This window comes from Pelmatolapia mariae, linkage group LG4 (genome assembly GCF_036321145.2).
Source record: "Pelmatolapia mariae isolate MD_Pm_ZW linkage group LG4, Pm_UMD_F_2, whole genome shotgun sequence".
NCBI classification, from domain to species: domain Eukaryota; kingdom Metazoa; phylum Chordata; class Actinopteri; order Cichliformes; family Cichlidae; genus Pelmatolapia; species Pelmatolapia mariae.
This window is the reverse complement of record NC_086230.1, coordinates 18,481,900-18,500,310: the sequence shown is the minus strand read 5'-3', so window position 1 is coordinate 18,500,310 and position 18,411 is coordinate 18,481,900. Positions and strand designations below refer to the sequence as shown.

The 18,411-nt window shown below is 41.7% G+C and overlaps 2 protein-coding genes across 3 annotated transcripts; one reads left to right on the top strand and one right to left on the bottom strand.

Annotated features, from left to right (window-relative positions):
* The first annotated feature begins 9 nt into the window (after nt 1-9).
* gga3b (golgi associated, gamma adaptin ear containing, ARF binding protein 3b) lies at nt 10-8,880 on the top strand. Of its 2 annotated transcripts, none has more exons than XM_063471727.1 (17): nt 10-261; nt 2,112-2,196; nt 2,293-2,368; nt 2,453-2,551; nt 2,630-2,753; nt 2,847-2,950; nt 3,054-3,134; nt 3,256-3,393; nt 4,812-4,893; nt 4,984-5,109; nt 5,211-5,453; nt 5,617-5,699; nt 5,783-5,919; nt 6,107-6,393; nt 6,479-6,648; nt 7,997-8,107; nt 8,673-8,880. In XM_063471727.1, exons 1-17 carry the CDS (start codon nt 222-224, stop codon nt 8,781-8,783), a joined length of 2,097 nt encoding a protein of 698 aa, XP_063327797.1. In that variant the 5' UTR covers nt 10-221; the 3' UTR covers nt 8,784-8,880. The 2 variants fall into 2 exon arrangements, with proteins under 2 accessions (XP_063327797.1, XP_063327798.1); XM_063471728.1 differs by having other exon boundaries at nt 12-261; nt 5,214-5,453.
* Nucleotides 8,881-10,980: 2,100 nt separating this feature from the next.
* Nucleotides 10,981-18,176, bottom strand: nup85 (nucleoporin 85). The gene is made up of 19 exons (XM_063470617.1): nt 17,921-18,176; nt 17,447-17,537; nt 16,154-16,310; nt 15,941-16,011; nt 15,738-15,781; nt 15,384-15,453; nt 15,173-15,294; nt 14,890-15,024; nt 14,217-14,339; nt 13,955-14,086; nt 13,575-13,681; nt 13,387-13,470; nt 13,187-13,252; nt 12,826-12,977; nt 12,606-12,723; nt 12,286-12,386; nt 11,758-11,909; nt 11,381-11,482; nt 10,981-11,179 (listed from the first exon to the last, which is right to left on the bottom strand). Exons 1-19 carry the CDS (start codon nt 17,951-17,953, stop codon nt 11,081-11,083), a joined length of 1,959 nt encoding a protein of 652 aa, XP_063326687.1. The 5' UTR covers nt 17,954-18,176; the 3' UTR covers nt 10,981-11,080.
* Nucleotides 18,177-18,411: the final 235 nt, after the last annotated feature.

The following is an 18,411-nucleotide window of genomic DNA, read 5'->3' as shown; positions in this document are numbered from 1 at the left end:
GCGTCGGTTAGGACCCCGGGTTAGAAGTCTCGCAGGTGCCTTTGGAATAAAAAAAAAATGCTGCTTTCTGAAATTTCTCATTTGACATTTTTAGTGCCAAAATTGAAGAATTATATATTTTGAAAGAAGATATTTTGTCTTTTTGTGAAATTAATTCCGACAATTATTTTCTTCGGACTCTCGCGCACACGCCGGTGACATCACGCGATGTTTGTAGTGCTATGGCGTACCAGGAAGGGGAGTCGCTTGAATCTTGGCTCAGTGAGTTATTAATCCCATTTTTATTAATTAAATAGCATGGCTAATTAGCTAGACGCGTTGCTCCGCTGTGACGGAGGAGAAAATCAGCGTGTGCAGAAGCTGTCAGCGCCTCGTCGAAAGCGGTTTTCCTGCAGTTTGAGCAGAGATCCAGGCTGCCAGCCCAGTCCAATCAGTGTCTGCATGTTTAGCTGAATGGGTGGAGAGCTGTAATAAACACAAGTCTTTGCCAGTGACAGATCAGTGCGTGCAGTGATTGTGCAGAGGCGCGGAGCTCCGCGGATAGTTACCCCTCGCTGTACAGCTTGAGCGCAGCTTTCATGGCAGAAACAGATGGGTGTGGGAGATGAATGCACAGCACTGGAAACTGTGGACAATGCATCTGTTATTACACAGGGGAGGAGTTGTAACAGTCACTGCATTGTCGGGATCAGCACACGGGACTCAGATGTGTATATATAGTTAATGTATATACATACATGTGTATATATATGTAAGAAATATTGCTGTGTTTTTGTTTGGCTTTTGAGATTTGTATTGTGCAAACATTTAAATAGAAGGTGTTGTGAAGATTAAACCAGGTAACCCAGGTTACTCAATAAGTTTGTTTACCCAAGACGGGGGTGAGTCAGTGTGTGCTGTATGTGGATGACTGGAAATCTGAGGTGGTGGATAAAGTGGTGCAAGGACTGAATAACCTAAAAAACTAAAAGGATCAGCCACATCTTTTGACAATCTGCAGAGTAAACATTGCAGAGAAGGAAGCAAGGGGTTTGAGCCCTCAAAGCTTATCACATTTCAGATTTCTCTTAGTAATTAGCCACAGAAACTTAAGGACCCCCAACCCCAAATGTGAATGATAAATATTTATTGATAATGAAGCAGTGAGCAAGGCCTCAGGCTTGAATTGGGGAAGGCTTTCACTGTGGATTAATGCCAGATACCTTTAGGCTGGTTAAGGGCGGGGTGGGGCAGGATAACAAGGGCAAATAGGTGTGTGTGTGGCGCAAGTACTTATTTATAGATGCATGACCAGGAGGGGAGTGTTTGGGGCTGTTTATATACAGGTCTGTGTTTTTAGTTTCAGTCTTTAAAAACTTGGTTGTAGAGAAAGAATAAGGAGGCAGTGGTGCTTGTGGGATGTCTGTGAGTCTGTTGACTTCAAGTTTTGTTTTTATGTGTCTTGTATATTCCCAAATAAAAACGGATTAATATTAAATACATAAAATATAAAACTAGGGACACAGTGGTTGTGAATTCTGGGTTGATACTGATGTTTAAATGAACATTTTGGCCAATAACAAATCCTGATATTTATGTTGATTTTTTTATTTTATGTTATTATTTGGGGGGGGGGTTTGGTTCAGAGCTTTTCTTTTTTTCCTCATCATCACAATGGGTCAGACTAAACTCTCTGTATACAAAGTATTCAGCCTCAATAATAATACATCACTGATGACTACTATCAACAGTCCGATAATATCAGATTCTTTAGAGATATCGGTCAGAGATGATAATTAATGCAGAACAAGTACTTTTTAGCCTGCTTGTTCTCACTTTGTAAGCAGGATTTTTTACTTGGAGTGAGTAAATGTCGAGCCTTTATGTTATATGCAGTTTTCTGATCCAATATCTGTTTTATTAATATAACTCAAAATCACAACTACAGTGGCCTCCAGGCATACAATAATACAAAGAAAACCCCAACAATCAGGCAACCCCCTTTGAGCAAGCACATGGTGACAGTGGGAAGGAAAAACTCCCTTTTCACAGGAAGGAACCTATCAGATTCACTGAAGAAGATGCTCCTTAATGGCATATGTTTAGTTGGTGCAATGGTCTTTCTCTTACAGATAAAGCCACCCATCCAACAAACCGGCAAGAGGATTGGGAGTACATCATTGGCTTCTGTGATCAGATCAACAAGGAACTGGAAGGGTATGTCTAATGCATTTTTATTTTTATTTTTTTTTCAATTTGAACAGGAATATATTTATGGATTTATTTTTTCTTTCCGGCCTCTTTTTTTTGCAGTCCCCAGATAGCCGTGACGCTGCTCGTACACAAAATCCACTCTCCACAAGAATGGGAAGCCCTTCAAGCTCTGACAGTAAGAAATGCTGCACAGAACCGTCAGCAAGCACATTTTTACGAACTACTAAACCAACCATTCACATAAATGTCGTGTGGGCAGGTGCTGGAGGCGTGTATGAAGAACTGCGGCAGACGGTTTCACAATGAAGTCGGAAAATATAGATTTTTGAATGAGCTGATTAAAGTTGTTTCTCCAAAGGTGGGTCGTCTTCAGGTAGGTTTCGTGCTGATAAAACACGTGCCGAGTGGCTAATGAGTCATTGATTTGTATTTCCAGTACATGGGCGACAGTGCGCCTGAGAAGGTAAAATTGAAGATTGTTGAAATGCTGTACAGCTGGACCGTCGCTTTTCCCAGTGAAACCAAGATCGGTGAAGCCTACCAGACGCTGAAGAGACAGGGTATGTGTGGATGTGGACCAGTCAGCATAAAGTATTAGCATAAAGGATATAAAGACACATCTTCCTCAGTCCTGTCCTTGCTCTCTTTGACAGGCCTCGTGGCACATGACCCAGAGTTACCGCTGGACAGGACTCTAATTCCTTCTCCTCCAACGCGACCTAAACATCCTGTGTTTGACAACGAGGACATGGGCAAGGTGAGAGATTGCCTCATCCTATTGAAATCATTTGTCTTAGTGTAAATATGCTCTGTATACTTATATTATTACAACAAGCAGACTGATGTCTGTGTCTGTGTAGCTGCTTGCTGAGCTTCTCCGGAGTAAAAACCCAGAAGATCTTCAGGAAGCCAACAGATTAATCAAAAACATGGTGAAAGAGGTGAGACATGTCAGACCCTTTTGAATGAGACTATTTACTGCAGCCATTGTGTTCTTTTTTAAATGCACTTTGGACTATTTTTCTGATGTAAAACCCTTTATTGGGTTTTATATTTTGCCAGGATGAGGCACGGGTGCAGAAGGTTACAAAGCGAATGCACACACTGGAGGAGATGAACATCAACGTCAAGTTACTGACCGAGATGCTGTCCCACTACAATAAAGACAGTTCCACTGACTCAGACAAGGAGATAATTAAGGTGTGCGCCCATTCAACCGATTCACACTACAACTTGGGTTTGCCTCTTATCTGTATTTAATTTTATTTTATTTAATAACGGTACAGTACTCTGTTTTTGCTAACCATTGTCCTTGATGTAAATATGTAAAAATTGTGTATGTTTCTGTTCTGTGTCTTGTGTACTGTTTGTTTGTATATGTGTCTTTCTTGCTGCTGTTACACCCAAATTTCCCCTTGTGGGACAATTAAAGGATTATTCTATTCTATTCTATTCTATTCTATGCCATAGACTGTATACAAAAGATGGAGGTGACCACTGCGATGTAACCCACTGGCTTGTGAGCTGCCTTTTGAGATTGATTTTAGTCACCACAAGTGACCATAACTGGACAAGATGGTGCAGATTTGAGTTATCAGCCAGCCACCTAGGTTTTTTCGAAAACTAAAGCAATAGACTGCAAGATGAATCGCACAGACACAGTCACGTGCTAATTATTGCAAATGAAATAATATCTTCATTTTAAAAATGGAAGCACATTCTTGTTGGACTTGATGAGTACAGTTAACTGAATGGATAGCTATGCAATGCTATACTGAATAAAAATGCTCAAAAACGCACAAACACCATAAACACAGCAGACACTTCCAGTTCAGTTATTTGATTTAGCTCAGGTGAACCCTAGCAAGGAGCTAACAGTTAAACCCTCCTGTGTTGATGACCCACCTGTCATTCATGTTGGAGGGGTGATGATTCGGGCTTGTTTTGCAGCCACAGGGCACCTTGCAGTCATTTTGCCCATGAACCTTTCTGTTTACCAAAATATTCTGGACACAGTTCGGAAGCCATCCGTCTGACAGCTGAAGCTTGGCTGAAATTGGGTCATGCAACAGAACAGTGACCCCAAGCACAGCAATTAATGTACAACAGAATGTCTAAAGTTGTTGTTAAGTGGAAAAATTACCTATACAGGACACAAACACGTTTTTTTTCTACTGAAAAATTGGAAATTTTAACCTCGTATTTGGAGCCAGCCTCAAGTGGCCATTTGAGGAACTGCAGTTTTTGGCACTTTGGGTGCCTTCATGGAAGTTGCTGTTTGGTCCCTGCAGACAAAAAGCACACATACAATTCAACAGGGTCATCTTCTTTATTCTTTATTCAACAATCAGAAAAAGTTGGAGCAGATATTTCCAGTTCAGTATTTAAAGGCACGGATAAAGTAATATTCATATTTTGCACTCCAGTAATTTGTTTTATCATTTCATTGTGGGCTGAATGCACAGCGTTTTTGATCAAATATAATTTGAACCTGATGTTTTCATTTGATATTTTAAAATTCTTTAATGTCTGTCAAGTTTCTAACAACAGCAGTACACAGCAGCTGGTGTCACATCTGCACGTTAACCGTACAGCACGTCCTTTGTGTCACCTCTCAGGAGCTCTATGAGCGCTGTGACAAGCTGAGACGAGCTGCTTTCAAAATGGCCACTGAGACGGAGGACAATGACACCAGTTTAGGTTTGTCACATTGGTCTCAGTTTGACTGAGCAAGCCCTGTCTTCACTTTTTGTGCATAAAATCTATAACCACTGACCTTCGGCTCCTCAGGTGACATCCTCCAGGCCAGCGACGACCTCTCCAGGGTCATCAACGCCTATAAGAAGATTGTTGAGGGGCAACCAATCAACGGCGACAGCGAAGAGCCTCTATCGACAGCTGGTCACAGCGAGAGCGGTCAGAGATATTTTTTTTTATGTTTTTTTTTCTAAAAACTTGATTGCCCTTTTGTATCTAATACATCTGCTGCATTCTCTTTTCATGTCTGTGTCACTCAGCAGAAACCACAGATACACTGATCGACCTCGCCGGCCTTGATGTTCCGAGCCCTCCACAGCCTGCTGCTCTACCACCCCAGCCCTCACATCCTGTTGCTGCTGATCTCACAGTAATCCCCATCCCCGTCCTGCCTCCTCCTCCCAAGCGCCTCACTGGCAGTCAGGGCAGCAGCCCGAGTCATCCCCCTGCCAACAAGGCCTCCACTGCACTCTCTCTCCTGGATGATGAGCTACTGTCTCTCGGTAGAGCATCCCCAACGTGTCTCATTGAATTAAAGGAGCAGTTTGACAGTTTTGGAAATGTGCTTTTATTGTGTTTTAGTGAAGCGCTAAATGAGAAAACCATCTAACGAGTCATGTTTTTGTTGTATCTTGTATGATGACAAATGCCTGCATCGTCTCCCAGGACTGAATGACCCTCCTACCTCTCAGAGCAGCCAATCAAAACCAAAGCTGGATGAAATCTCCAACCAGTGGAGTTCCTTGCAGGTACACTAGGATAACTAACTGCAGATATATAGTCAGTGTGTAACAGAATAGTAAATTATCTTTCCTCCTCCTGTCCTCCACAGGCCCCAGCAACAAGTGTTGGTATGTTTGGCAGCGTAGCTTGTTCAGGTCCAGTGGTGCCACCAGCTGAGCCAGCTGTCACCCACAGTCTACAGAACCTGCAGGACCTGGCCATGATGGGCTTTTCAGATCACAAGAGGTGATCTATTCATGTTTTTCCCTCCACTGTTTATTTGAAACCAGTATTTTAAATTCTCATGGTAGCAAAGTTTCTGTAATTCTGTCTTGTAAAGCACTAATCTGAGGATATTTTGGCATAAGTGTCCTATACTTTTCAAGAACAGCACTGTGAGGTCTTATTGGCATTTATTAAATGGGATTTTCAGTTTATCCAACCAGACTACGGCCAGAGGAACCAGCTTTGGAGTGCCTGCAGCAGCACCGCCCCTCGTACCTGTGCAGGGCTCTCCCTCTTCAGCAACTCTTCTCCAAGGACCCTTGCCTGGCTCTCCAGCCTTGTCCCATGTGAAGGCTCACAGCTTCGACTCAGCCCCAGGAAGTCCGCTGTTCCGCTCTCTGTCCCCTTGCCACCCTCCACTCCATGGCAGCCCAGCTAGAGCCAATGAAATCTCCCTGAGCAACGTACACGTCCCCCTGGAGTCCATCAGACCGAGTAAGAGACAAAGACAGGGCTCAGCAGCTAAGAGGGTAATTAATGGCTGCCTCTTCTTGACTGGCTATTCTCTGTGTGTCTTCAGGTAAAGTCTTACCTGTGACTGCATATGACAAGGATGGCGTTCGCGTGCTGCTCAACTTTGCTTCCGACTGTCCCCCTGGGCGGCCTGACGTGTTGGTAATGGTGGTGTCGATGCTTAATACAGCACCCCTGCCTGTTCACAATGTGGTCCTACAAGCTGCTGTGCCCAAGGTAAAGACATTAACACATCTGTTCTTTCGTTGTGAGCATCACCTAGTGTTTGCTTTTGATTGGCTCCTACATTGTGACCTATCATCTACTCATTTCCTGAGCGATAACTGGAAAAGTCTCTCTTTAGATCTCTTGAAAGAGTGACAGGCTGAATTTCTAAAGCTTGAAAACAGTTTAGCTCTATCAGATCAATTCATTTTTCATAAGCTGAAATGTTATTGGATGATTGGATGTTTCTTGTCCAATAACACCTTCTAAAAATGTTTAACACAGCTTTAAAACCTTTCCAAGAACATACTCCAATCAGCCAATAATCTTAAAACTACCTACCTAATGTTGTGGAGGTCTTCCTTCTGCCGTTAAAATAGCTCTGACCCACTGGTGCATAGACAGTTCCTCAACTAGCAACAGGTCAGTGCCTTTGGCTCTTTGTTCGTGGCAGTTTTTGCACTGTGTCAGGGTGCGTTGTCCAGCTGGGAGAGAACGCTGATAGAGGGAATGTCTTTGCCATAGAGGGGCGTTCTTGGTCTGTTTCTCAAGCTTCACTGCAGAATATTGCATTATTACAGATTGATAGACTGATTGGGGACACTGAGCCGATTTACCGATCAGTCTACATCTCTACCCTCACCTGTAGTCACAAGCTTTGGATGTTGACAGAAAGAATACATTACGCAGATACAAGCAGCAGAAATGAGCTTTCTCTCATTTCTGTGACTGGGTGAAGGGTGACTGGCCTCTCCCTTGGAGTCAGTGAGGAGTTCAGTGATTCTGAAGGGACTGAGAGTAGAGCTGCTAGTCTTCTGCTTCAAAAGGAGACAATTGAGGTGGTTTGAGCATCTGACGAGGATGCTCCTGGACACCTCCTGGCTGAGGTGTTCTGGGCATGTCTGACTGGGAAGGAGGTCCACTGGAGACCTTGATGCACACGCTGAAGACATTACACCTCTCAGGTGTCCTGGGAATGCCTTGGTGTTCCGCTGGATGAGCACTGCTTAGGCTGCTGCTTCCCTGCAAAAGCGATGGATGGATGGATGGATGGATGGATGGACTATTTTAACTGAAAGAAACTTTAATTATTTGCTAATCCACAATGTCTTAAGTTCATCTTTCACTTGTGATGTCTATTGCTCAGTCTCTTTCCTTAAGTCATCTTTCATGATGGATAATCAGTTCCATCCCTCTCTTTATCTAAGTTCATGCAAAGCTGATATGAGGCTTCAACAGTTTTCAGTCTTCATAGTGCAAAATGTCCCTTTGCCACTTGCAGCAACACAAAGAAAAACTGTGAATCCTCTAATAAAGGCGTAAAAGAACAGCGTTGACTCTTCCTTTTGTCTTCCACCAGTCGATGAAGCTGAAGCTGCAGCCCCCGTCGGGAACAGAACTGGCACCCTTTAACCCCATTCTACCTCCAGCCTCCATTACTCAGATCATGCTGCTGGCCAATCCAGCAAAGGTAGATTACATAATAACACTTCCAGCTGCAACAATATACAAACAATACATAAACTATGTGGACAAAAGTGTTGGACTACGCCGCTTAATCTTTGAATTTAGGTGTTTTAAGCAGTCTTTCTTTACAAGTTGGTTATTCTAAATTTCAGTGTGGTGCTGTGATGGGGTGTGACCACTGCAACAAGTCAGTTTCTGTTCTAGCATGACTTTGCCCCAGTGTACAAAAAAAAGTACATAAAGGATCTGTTTGGTGATTGGCCAGCAAAGAATCCTGCCCCCTGAACACCTTTGGGAAGAACTAGAGCAAAGATTGCCAGACAGGTCCTCTTGTTCAACATCATTGTCTCACGTCACAGATACTCCAAAATCCTGTACAAAGTCTTCCCCTAAGGAAGCTGTTATAACTGCAAATCTATGCCTATGGATTTGGAATGGGATGCCATAAAAGCTCCTGTACGTCTAATGTATAGGTAGCCCAACACTTTTGTCCAAATAGTGCATTTTCAGAGCTGCAAATCCTTCTGCAGGAGTGTGTAAGTTTGCATGTTCTTTGCTTGTCCTCGCAGGATAAGGTGCGTCTGCGCTACAAGCTGGCTTTTACTCTCGGAGACCGCCCATGCAACGAGGTCGGAGAGGTTGACCAGTTCCCCCCTCCAGAGATGTGGGGTCATCTATAGCAGCGGTGGAGGCCGGCTGCTCAGCAGGGACAGGCTGGTTCATACTCCATGAAGGGGTGTGAGTGTACGCATGTGTGTGTGTGTGTTCATATCCATCCCAGAGAGATCGGAAGGGGAACTTTTGTTATATTCCTCACTTCAGCTTTACATTCCTTACAATGGTTCATGTTTTGGACGTTGTTATTGCTGAGATGTTAAAAGCAAACACTAAAAGTTTTATTGATGCAGTGCTTGCAGATAGCTAACATAGCAAAGATAGACACTGGTATGTAAGACCTTGGTGCTTATAGGCTATTGACAGATATTTTAATGCATTTTCCCTAAGGGGAAATGGTTTGAAACTGCAATGAATAATGCATTAGAGACTTAAAATGTTGGGTTGATCACAACAAATATTTTAAAAGAAAATAACCTTGAAGTTAGCAGAGCCTGCGCTGCAGATGTGCTTCTATTTATTCGTGTTGCTGAACATTTATACTTGAATATATCCTGAGAGTTGGAGATAATGTTGACATGAAGAATTCAGTCAGATATGATTGCTGCAGAAAGAGAAGAGGGGCGTGTGTTTTGGATTATTCTATCTAGCAGGATTGTGTGAGTAAATTGTGTTGCTAATGTGCTAGGTTATGAAGGAAACGTTGCGCAACAGCACTTAGATGGTAATGTGCATTTGCAGAAATGCAGTTAGGAGTCCAACACTGGTTTTATTTCATGTTTTCATTTTGAAGATAAATGATTCTCAGTTAGTGGTTGTCCATAGTTTGGTTTTGTATTATTAAAAATGTTTACTCCCCTCCTACCAGGCTAAGTATTGGGAGTATTTCTGTCATAGTTATTTTCTGTTCCTGGTACGACAGTGGATCGCTAAACCCAAAAAATGTGAACTGAACCAACCTGAATCTGAATCCAGAACGAAGCAGATTATTATCCAGTATGCAGTAGTGGGATGGAGTGAAACTGTACCTAGTCCTCTCCGACCCCTTTCACTTTCTGCACACCGAAGATGTGGATAAATTTATATTTTTGTTCAGTGATCCACACTGAGATCCCGTTATACCATCATCAGATTCAATAGGAAGAATCTGTGAACTGTCATCTACAGACCTCTTGGCAGATCTGCCGGCTTTAAAACTTGGACTTTGCTACAAAAAAGGTCCTGCAGCTACCTCAGCCTGTTTTGCAACCGATAAGTTTACATTTTTTAAGTTATCTCAAAATTTCAATGTAATAACTCAGGCTGCTGAAATTTAAACAAATTTCCGTAATATTTGGATGAAGTCACTTTTCTTTCAGGCCCGCTTCACAGAGGGTAGACCAGATAATCTTGCTTTGTGGACTATAACCAGTGCAAATGCAATTTGGCAACTACAGTCTGTCAAGTGTTGATAGTGAAGAGTGATATTCATGTTGCTGCTGTAACATGTTTGATGGTTGTCCATATGACAGGTTCACTAATCTGGGCTGAGGTAGTACCAGGTTCTGTTAGTGGTCTTTGGGTTCACAGCCATCTTCCTTCCCAAATTGTCATGTGGGCGGAGCTATTTCAAAACAGAATCCAGGTTGTTTCAGTTTTTCTTGTTTTACAGTAACCCGGGCCAGTATTATCCAGGGACATCTCAAAGCTTTAAATATTTTTTACCCATACTAAGAATTATGTTTTATCAAAGACTTCAGCTTTTTTTTCTGGCACGCAGTGTAAGTTTTTGGACCTTACATACGCTCTAAAACACACATTTAGACAATGTTTGATCCATTCATATTTCCACATCTCAACATAAAGAGGACCAACCAAACTACAATTTGAAGCGCCACAATGAAGGCGCTGAATACTTGAGAGTTCATGATTTTATTCATTTAAAATGAACTCAGAACATTAAGGGGTCTGAACGCTTTGACTTCACTGCATCCCATCTCTGATAGTCCTCTATTCATCATACTGGATGTACAGAAGTGTTTACTGTACATAGCATCTAATGTAATAATGTAATGTACCTGCTGTTTGGTGTATGACAACTTCTGTGAAAATGTGACTTGTAGATTTGGGGAGAGTGTTATGACTGTATATATAAAGGTATGATGTGTCATTTCTTTGCTGCATGAAAAAAATAAAATAAAGAGTCTTCATGGATGTTTGATGTTCTGAAGTCATTTTGCTTGACAAACCATCCCCAAAAAGGTCAGATTTCAATGAGTATCATGAAGTGTTTTATTATCAAAGAGCACATTGTGATTAATGATTCTTTAGTATATACAGTACAAAAATGCAAAACAAGAGCTTTCTTATTAAAGTCACACTTTTATGTTTCCACTGTTCCCTCTTTGACTATCGCTTGAGCCAGATTCCTGGCCAGAGCGAGTCTCAGGAGCTCCACTTTGGTCACCTCTACGTCTTCCTCCTGCAACGACAAAAACACTCAAATATAAAGATAAAGCAATCTTTAAGACTTCCAGAGTGACATCTGCCTACATGTCATCTTAAAATTAAAACAGAGTGGTGATAGCAGCACCAAATATTAAACCATGCGGTTAGAAGCAGCTATTAGAGCTTTTAGTCTGATTGTGTGGGAGGGATTAAGGCCATGTGAGGACATGCATACCTGCATAGGCCTGTCTGTGCTGGAAGCAGTGATGTTCAGTGAGGAGGTGAGCTCCTCTAAACAGAACATCAGCTCATAGGTTTGATCTGCTGTGAAGATCACCTGAGAAGAAGAAATCACTGTTGTTGTAGGGCAGCAACAACTGATTCAGACGTACAACTCTGGTTACACCATGATTAGAACATCAAAGTTTATGTTGTTCAGTTTAAATCTGCACCATAACAGTTTGGGGGACACTGTAATTTATTGTGGTGATAACATGAATGGTATCATGCAGACTACAGTAGAAAATATCTCGGTCGTACATTTCAGCATCAGATTTCTTGTAATTATCACACTAATTTTGTCCAAAACTGGACTTGTTGCTGGTGACTAACCTCTTTCTGCTCCAGCAGTGGCAGAGCATCGGTCAGCAGAGTCATCCAGAAGCTTTGTGGAGCAATCTTTGCAGTCATCAGGGAGAGGAGCAGCTTTGCCGCCTCCCTGAAATGCTTCTCTCCATACAGCTTGTGGAACTCGCGGTACTTTCCTGAGAAAGAACATAAAGCAGTTTTCACACTCAGATGTGCTCAAAGTATCCAGGAGATTTTGTGCATGTTCCTTCTCAGTTCACAATCAGCAATAATCTATAGGAACATATTTTCTCTGTTTTTATCTTATGTTTTTCCTGATTTTTCAGTAGTAAAACACACCATCACATGCTGTTGCATTAAACAGCAGGCCAGCTTTATTTAGACGTCTGTGTGCACATTTATGTGTCTGAGACTCATGTGAATTGAAGCTGGCCTGACTGAATGTCCCGTCACTTCATGTGTCGACTGAACTTGTGAGAATGACGCAGTCGCTGAGTCACAAGTGGAGCGGTGCTACTAATGCTCCAGCAAGTGCGTGTTCCCTGAGCATACCGAGAAAAGTCAGCCTGTCGCTGAGGAGCATCGCCGGGCCCAAGTTATCAATCAGGTCCAGATCAGAGAAGGTCCCTTTGGCACAGTAATCCTGTAGGAACCTAAAACACAAGTATACACATAAACACACCACAGAACCCATAACACAAACATTCAGAGGGCAGAAGGGTTTGTTGCTGTTTGATGGTATAGGAACATGTTCACAGTGGAAGCAGTACTAAACAGGAAGAGACCACACTTCCTGCTAAAGCCAGTAGGGAGAGAAGGGGGGTAAAGTAACAGTATCTGGGATCTTTACAATTATAATGAAAGAAACTAACCTCTCTGAAATCAGGGTGGCAAATGCAGCATCTTTGGCTCTTATACTCCATGAGAGAGCAGAGCCCAGCCTATTGTTCCTCAGGGCCTGCATAGCCATGATCTTACAGATACTCCGCACTGCATAAACACACAAAAAATATGTTTTAGGTCTCTCCTGCACTGGAAAAACAAAAACAGCCCCATCTTGATAATATCAAGAGTTAAGAAGCAACGTGTTACCTTGTTCTGACATTTGCCTCTGCTCACAAATCCTCAGCACCTTGAGAGCTTTACGCTCCGTCTCTAAAGGGACGCGCTCTATCTGAAGCTCCAGGTAGACACGACCAAACTCTGGACAGTGATCAAAGTAATCCACAGCCAACTGCCAAAGGCTAAACACAGAAAAACATGCTCAATCATGACAGTGATAACCTACACTTCAGCTTACCCTGTACTAGGTCAATTAGAGGAAATGATTGTTTAACTAGATTAACAGGATAAAAATAACTGTTCCAAGAGCCACATTAGTCACACCCTGTGTAAATCTAAACAAAAACAAATATATTATACATGATTACACTGAACCTTGGGATGAGCGTACCTGTGATGAGTGAAGAGACCAGAAGCATATTCTAGAAGGAGAAACTCTCTCAAGTTGGAGCCAAAGCTAAACACACACACACACACACACACACACACACACACACACACACACAAAAGGTGTGGTAAATATTGGCTAATGACGTGTACAATCAAATTAAAAGGTAAACAAGTTCAAAAACAGACAAACGGCATCCTTACTGGAGATTATGAGACTGCAGGAGTTTGCAATGATCCAACAAATCTGTCAAATGGGCCACGAACCACCAGTTGTTGAGAGCAATGCTAAAAGGAAACAATTAAGGAAGTTTATGAACCACCACACATTTGTACGCTGCATGTAACACACACACGTATGGCAGGATGCAAAAAAAAAAAAGTTGTCTTACCTGCACTCCTTGATGACTTGATGGATGTCAAACTCAAAGGCAGCAAGTAAGATGTTGTCCAGGGGCTCTGGGACGCTCCTCGAGTCCAGAAACATCGTCATGCACGACTGCAGTGCGCACACATACAAATAAGATACACAAACAATAAATCAGGGGCTGCTGCACATTTTTTACAATCAAATTTCAAACTGGAAAATCATAGAGCCAAATTAACTGGTTGAAATTTGCGACAGACGATGTAACACGCAAATATTAAAAAAAAATTCTTCTACCACAATATTTACAGGATATCTGACAAGGTTTTTAAAAAATGCAATACTTTTTAAGACTAAACCAGCAGTGATTCTAAAATGTCTGAATGATGTGAGAATATGGTATACCTGAGCATAATAATGCAACTCTGTGGGTTTCACTGTGGGGTGGCAGAAGAGAAGTCTCGTGACCAGAAAGTGATACCAGGTACCCAGCAGCTCCTTGTGATCCAGCAAAGTGTCTTCATCTCCCAGAAGGATCTAGGATGAAATGGGGTAGGAAAATTTAAAAAACAAATAAATAAATAAAAAAATTGCCTAACTGTTGTTGGATGTTTGCACTGACCCTGAACTTATCCATGAATAACTTACACAGCACTTCCTCACTCACCTTGCAGATGAGCTCCAGATGTCGGTTGCTGGCAAACGAGTTGTCCTGCAGGCAGCGGTCCACCTCCTCGTGCCAGTGCCTCCACTTTACATCAAACTCTGTGAGCGTCTGAGTGCCACCAGGCTGAGGGAACATTACAGAAAATTCAGAGGTGTGAGTCAGCACGGGTCGGCTCATGCGCTCATCTTGTGTTTAGGCTGCGTTAGAGAAATCGCTGCACTGAATGAATACAAATATGTTGTTCTTAATCCCTTTACTGTCTGAATAATGTATGTGAAAGCAACAAAAACTTTAGCGAAGAAGGTTTGAACAGATTTGTGGATTTTCATTTCACCACCAGCAAAATAAAGAGGCTTAAATTCATTTTAGTCAGCAGCAGCACATTCGATGTTTGATACACTTTAACTTAAAGGAGACCATTTTTTATTATTTTATATCATCATACTGTGTATTTGCAGCCTAGAGGCTCAAGTCAGGTTCTTTCATTTTTCTGCTATCATTTCCTCTAATGTCACATCCACAGACCCATTAAGAAAACATCAAGAACCTGTGTGATTCATTTCTGACTGTAAAATTAACAGTGCACACTTTCACAATAATCCCATTTAGAAGCATGATTAAAATAATTTCAGCTATCATTCAAAGGAAATAAACCACTGCATTTTTATCTTACATTGTAGAAGGGCATCTTGCTGAGCAAGGTATCCATCTGCTTGTACATGCTCCTGGCAGCAGGCTGTAGATTGGCCTGTTTCACCAGCATCTGTCTGACTTCTTCCAACCTGCCCTGCAGCACATAACTCACCACCTGCACAGCACACACACACGGCATGTGATCACTCAGGTCTCTCCAGAGAATTCATATCAGACAAAACACAGATGAAGAAGCAAATGCAGAACACCAATAGTGCAGATGTCATTTTAAAGATGTAACTGTGCGCACATGCTGCACCTACCACGTCCCAATAGTCGCGGTGCTCGGCAGGGCTCTCACTTTGGAGCACCTCTCTGGCACTCTCGTCCACGTCAGCCTTATGTAACCTTACCCAGTCCAGCAGGTGGAGCAACAGGGAGCCCGCTGAAAATACAGACACACCCATGTTGCAGATACATTTGTTTGGGTGTTTCTACAACCCCAAAATCCGGTCATAAGATGTGGATTCTAACCTGGAGCAGCATCGATGAACAGCACTTCACACAGATTCCAGATCAGTTCTATGGCCAAAAGAATGGACACCTTTAACAAAAAGCAGATCAGGGTCAGGATAGTGCCACTAAACAATGTAATGAAATGTATATCTGAGTAAAAAACTGAATGTGGATTCTTCCTCACTAACTGAGCATTAATGTCCCCTTTTAAATACAGGCCGTTTGATTGTGGTCATAAAACCCACAGAGCTGTGCCATGCTACTCAATTAAATCGTGACGTAATTAGTCAATTACTGACTCAGAAACTCATACATGCTCTGTATGTGGACTAGTCCAGATAAAGTTATTGCCACACAAACATTAGTACTTACCTGATTTCCACACTGCATGGCCAACTCTGCATTTTTGGTAGAAACTGCAAAAAAGAAAAGTTGTTTTCTGAGTAGTCACATTTCCTGTGTTTTTATTGTATAAACAAGACTATAAAATAGAAATCTGAAAAAACTGCCAAAACTTTTATGGTTACATCAACTCAAAATTTTTGCCAAAATAAGCATATTTTCAAAAGTATTACCTGCAACTTGCTGAAGTTCCTCCATACAAGCACGGATCACGGATCGATAATTTTTGCTGATACTAACAAATCTAAGGAGTAAGGCAGAGGTAAAATTGTAAAACATACAATGTGGGTGCTGCTTTGTGTGAATTTTGCAACTATTGTTATGCCACTGATATGCAATCCAACAATATGAACAAACAGAGGTGGGATTGCATCACGCGCCCTTACTGGGGTTTTTTAGTCTTGCTAGGGAGGTCCTCTCTAATTGTCTGCAGGCCAACGAAGATGTGGTGAGACTCGTTAAAAAGCTTGCGTAAAATGGGGGAATATATGTCCTCATCTTTCCTGATCTCATGGATGAACGAGCAACCTGATCCTGAAGCACCTGAAACAAAGGCAGGAGGTGAAAGAGCAACAGTAATATTATAGTTATTGTCATTGCACATATACAACAAAATTTAAATGTCTGAAAAAAAATGGCTCAAAATATGTTTATTGAAAAACATATATATACATGCACATCTCTAAAAGTAACCATAAAAAACTATAGTAAAACACATCATACAGTGCTATGGAAAATTACCCCCCCCCCTTCCTGACTGCTTATTTTTGTGTATATTTGTCACACTTGCATGATCAAATAAATTTTAATACTAGACAAAGACAATGGAGTTTTTAAATGACGATTTCATTTATTACGCGAAAAAAAAGGTTATCCAAACCTAATTGTCCCAGTGTTAAACAGGTTTTCCCGTTACGTCTGGTGTAAGCGTAACATAGCATTTCATAAAAGAAAATCATATCAGCAGTCATACATGGTGGTAGTAGTGTGATGGTGTGGAGCTACTTGATGAAACCATGAATTCTAATCACTCTATGATGATTCGAAACACACAAGAAGGTCCACCTCTGAATGTCTCACAAAAACCCAAATGTAAGGTTTTGGAGTGCAATTCTGGACTTAAATCCAATTGAGATGAATTAGAAAAACCTTAAACAGGTTGTTCACACTTGAAAAAGTCTCCAATGTGGCTAAATTAAAACAATTCTGCCAAGATGAGTGGGTCACAGCGATGTGAAAGACTCGCTGCCAGTTATCCCAAACGCTTGATTGCATTACTTGCTGCCAACGGTGGCACAGCCGGTTACTAAGTTTTGGGGGCAATTACCTTTTTAAGAAAAAAAACAAAAACACACACACACACAACAACAGGGTCTGGTAGCACTGAATGCATTTTTTTCTGTTAATAAATGAAACCGTCATTTAAAAATTGCCTTTTATATTTCATTTGGTCATCTTTGTTCATCCAAAATCAAAATGTGTTTGATAATATCAAACATGGAAGTGTGACAAACATGCAAAAAAATACGACATCAACAAGCAGAAAATACTTTTTCACACCATTGTAGCAGATATTTTACAGGCATTCACTACACCATTCATTCTCTTAAAAAGAAAAAGAGATACAGAGGAAAACTGTGAAAGCATACACGGTGCCTTGTACTAAATTTGAAGCATACCTGATGCTTTGTATAGTGTCTCATATACAAGAATATCACCAGGACCCCATGCAAATCCCATGTGCTTTCCATCACTGATTGCAGGGATATTCTGCAATTAAAAAAGGAGAAACACTGTTACTACACTGAAAATGATGTGAATAACATGATGAGGGTTAAGATTAAATCATTCCGTTTCAGATTTACTTATAATATTGTGTGAGAAGGTTGAGTGGTGACTGGGACATGGTCTAGCTATATTACTAACTCAAACTGTAGTTCATGCTGCTCGTAATTCTAACTCATCTTCTTATAATCTTGCCACTTTTACACTTGTGACATGGCTGAGTGTGTGCCCCTTTCCACTTCTTGACAACTTACAATATTAATATTCAAACGGGTTGTTAAAATAGGTGTTTGCGAAAGTTAGCCTGTTAGCAAAGCCATTTAGTGGCAATAAGGAATTAAAAACACTAAGCTACAATGGCTACTTACAGTAATAGTGGGCTCAACGTCTACCTCCTCCATCTGGGAACAATATCATCGACACAGAAAATACAACAATGTGAACTTTTTTGGCTATAAACACGCCATGAACTGCAAATGTGGACCGGTACTGCTTACGCGCCTCGCTCTTTCACTCGAAAGCACCTGCTGCGCATGCGTTAAGATGTCACCGAAAAGGGTGCCCGTCTACCTGCCTGTTTTTCCGTCGGCTGAGCTTGACTCGGGATTTGGATTTATCGCGACAAATGCAGATAACACAGCTTATCACTAACCTTATAACTGCCTGCCCAGACTCACCTACGAGAGGTCATTACCAGCATTAAGAAGCTGGGTTTGTCTTTTGCTATCCACGAACATGCTACCCCCACTAATGTCTCCACTTGAATCTGTGAAGAATCAGTGCAGCTTTGCCCTGTACTGTTACAGTTTGAGTTCGTAAAGGCCACCATTGGTTCAGTACACCTACACATCACCATCAG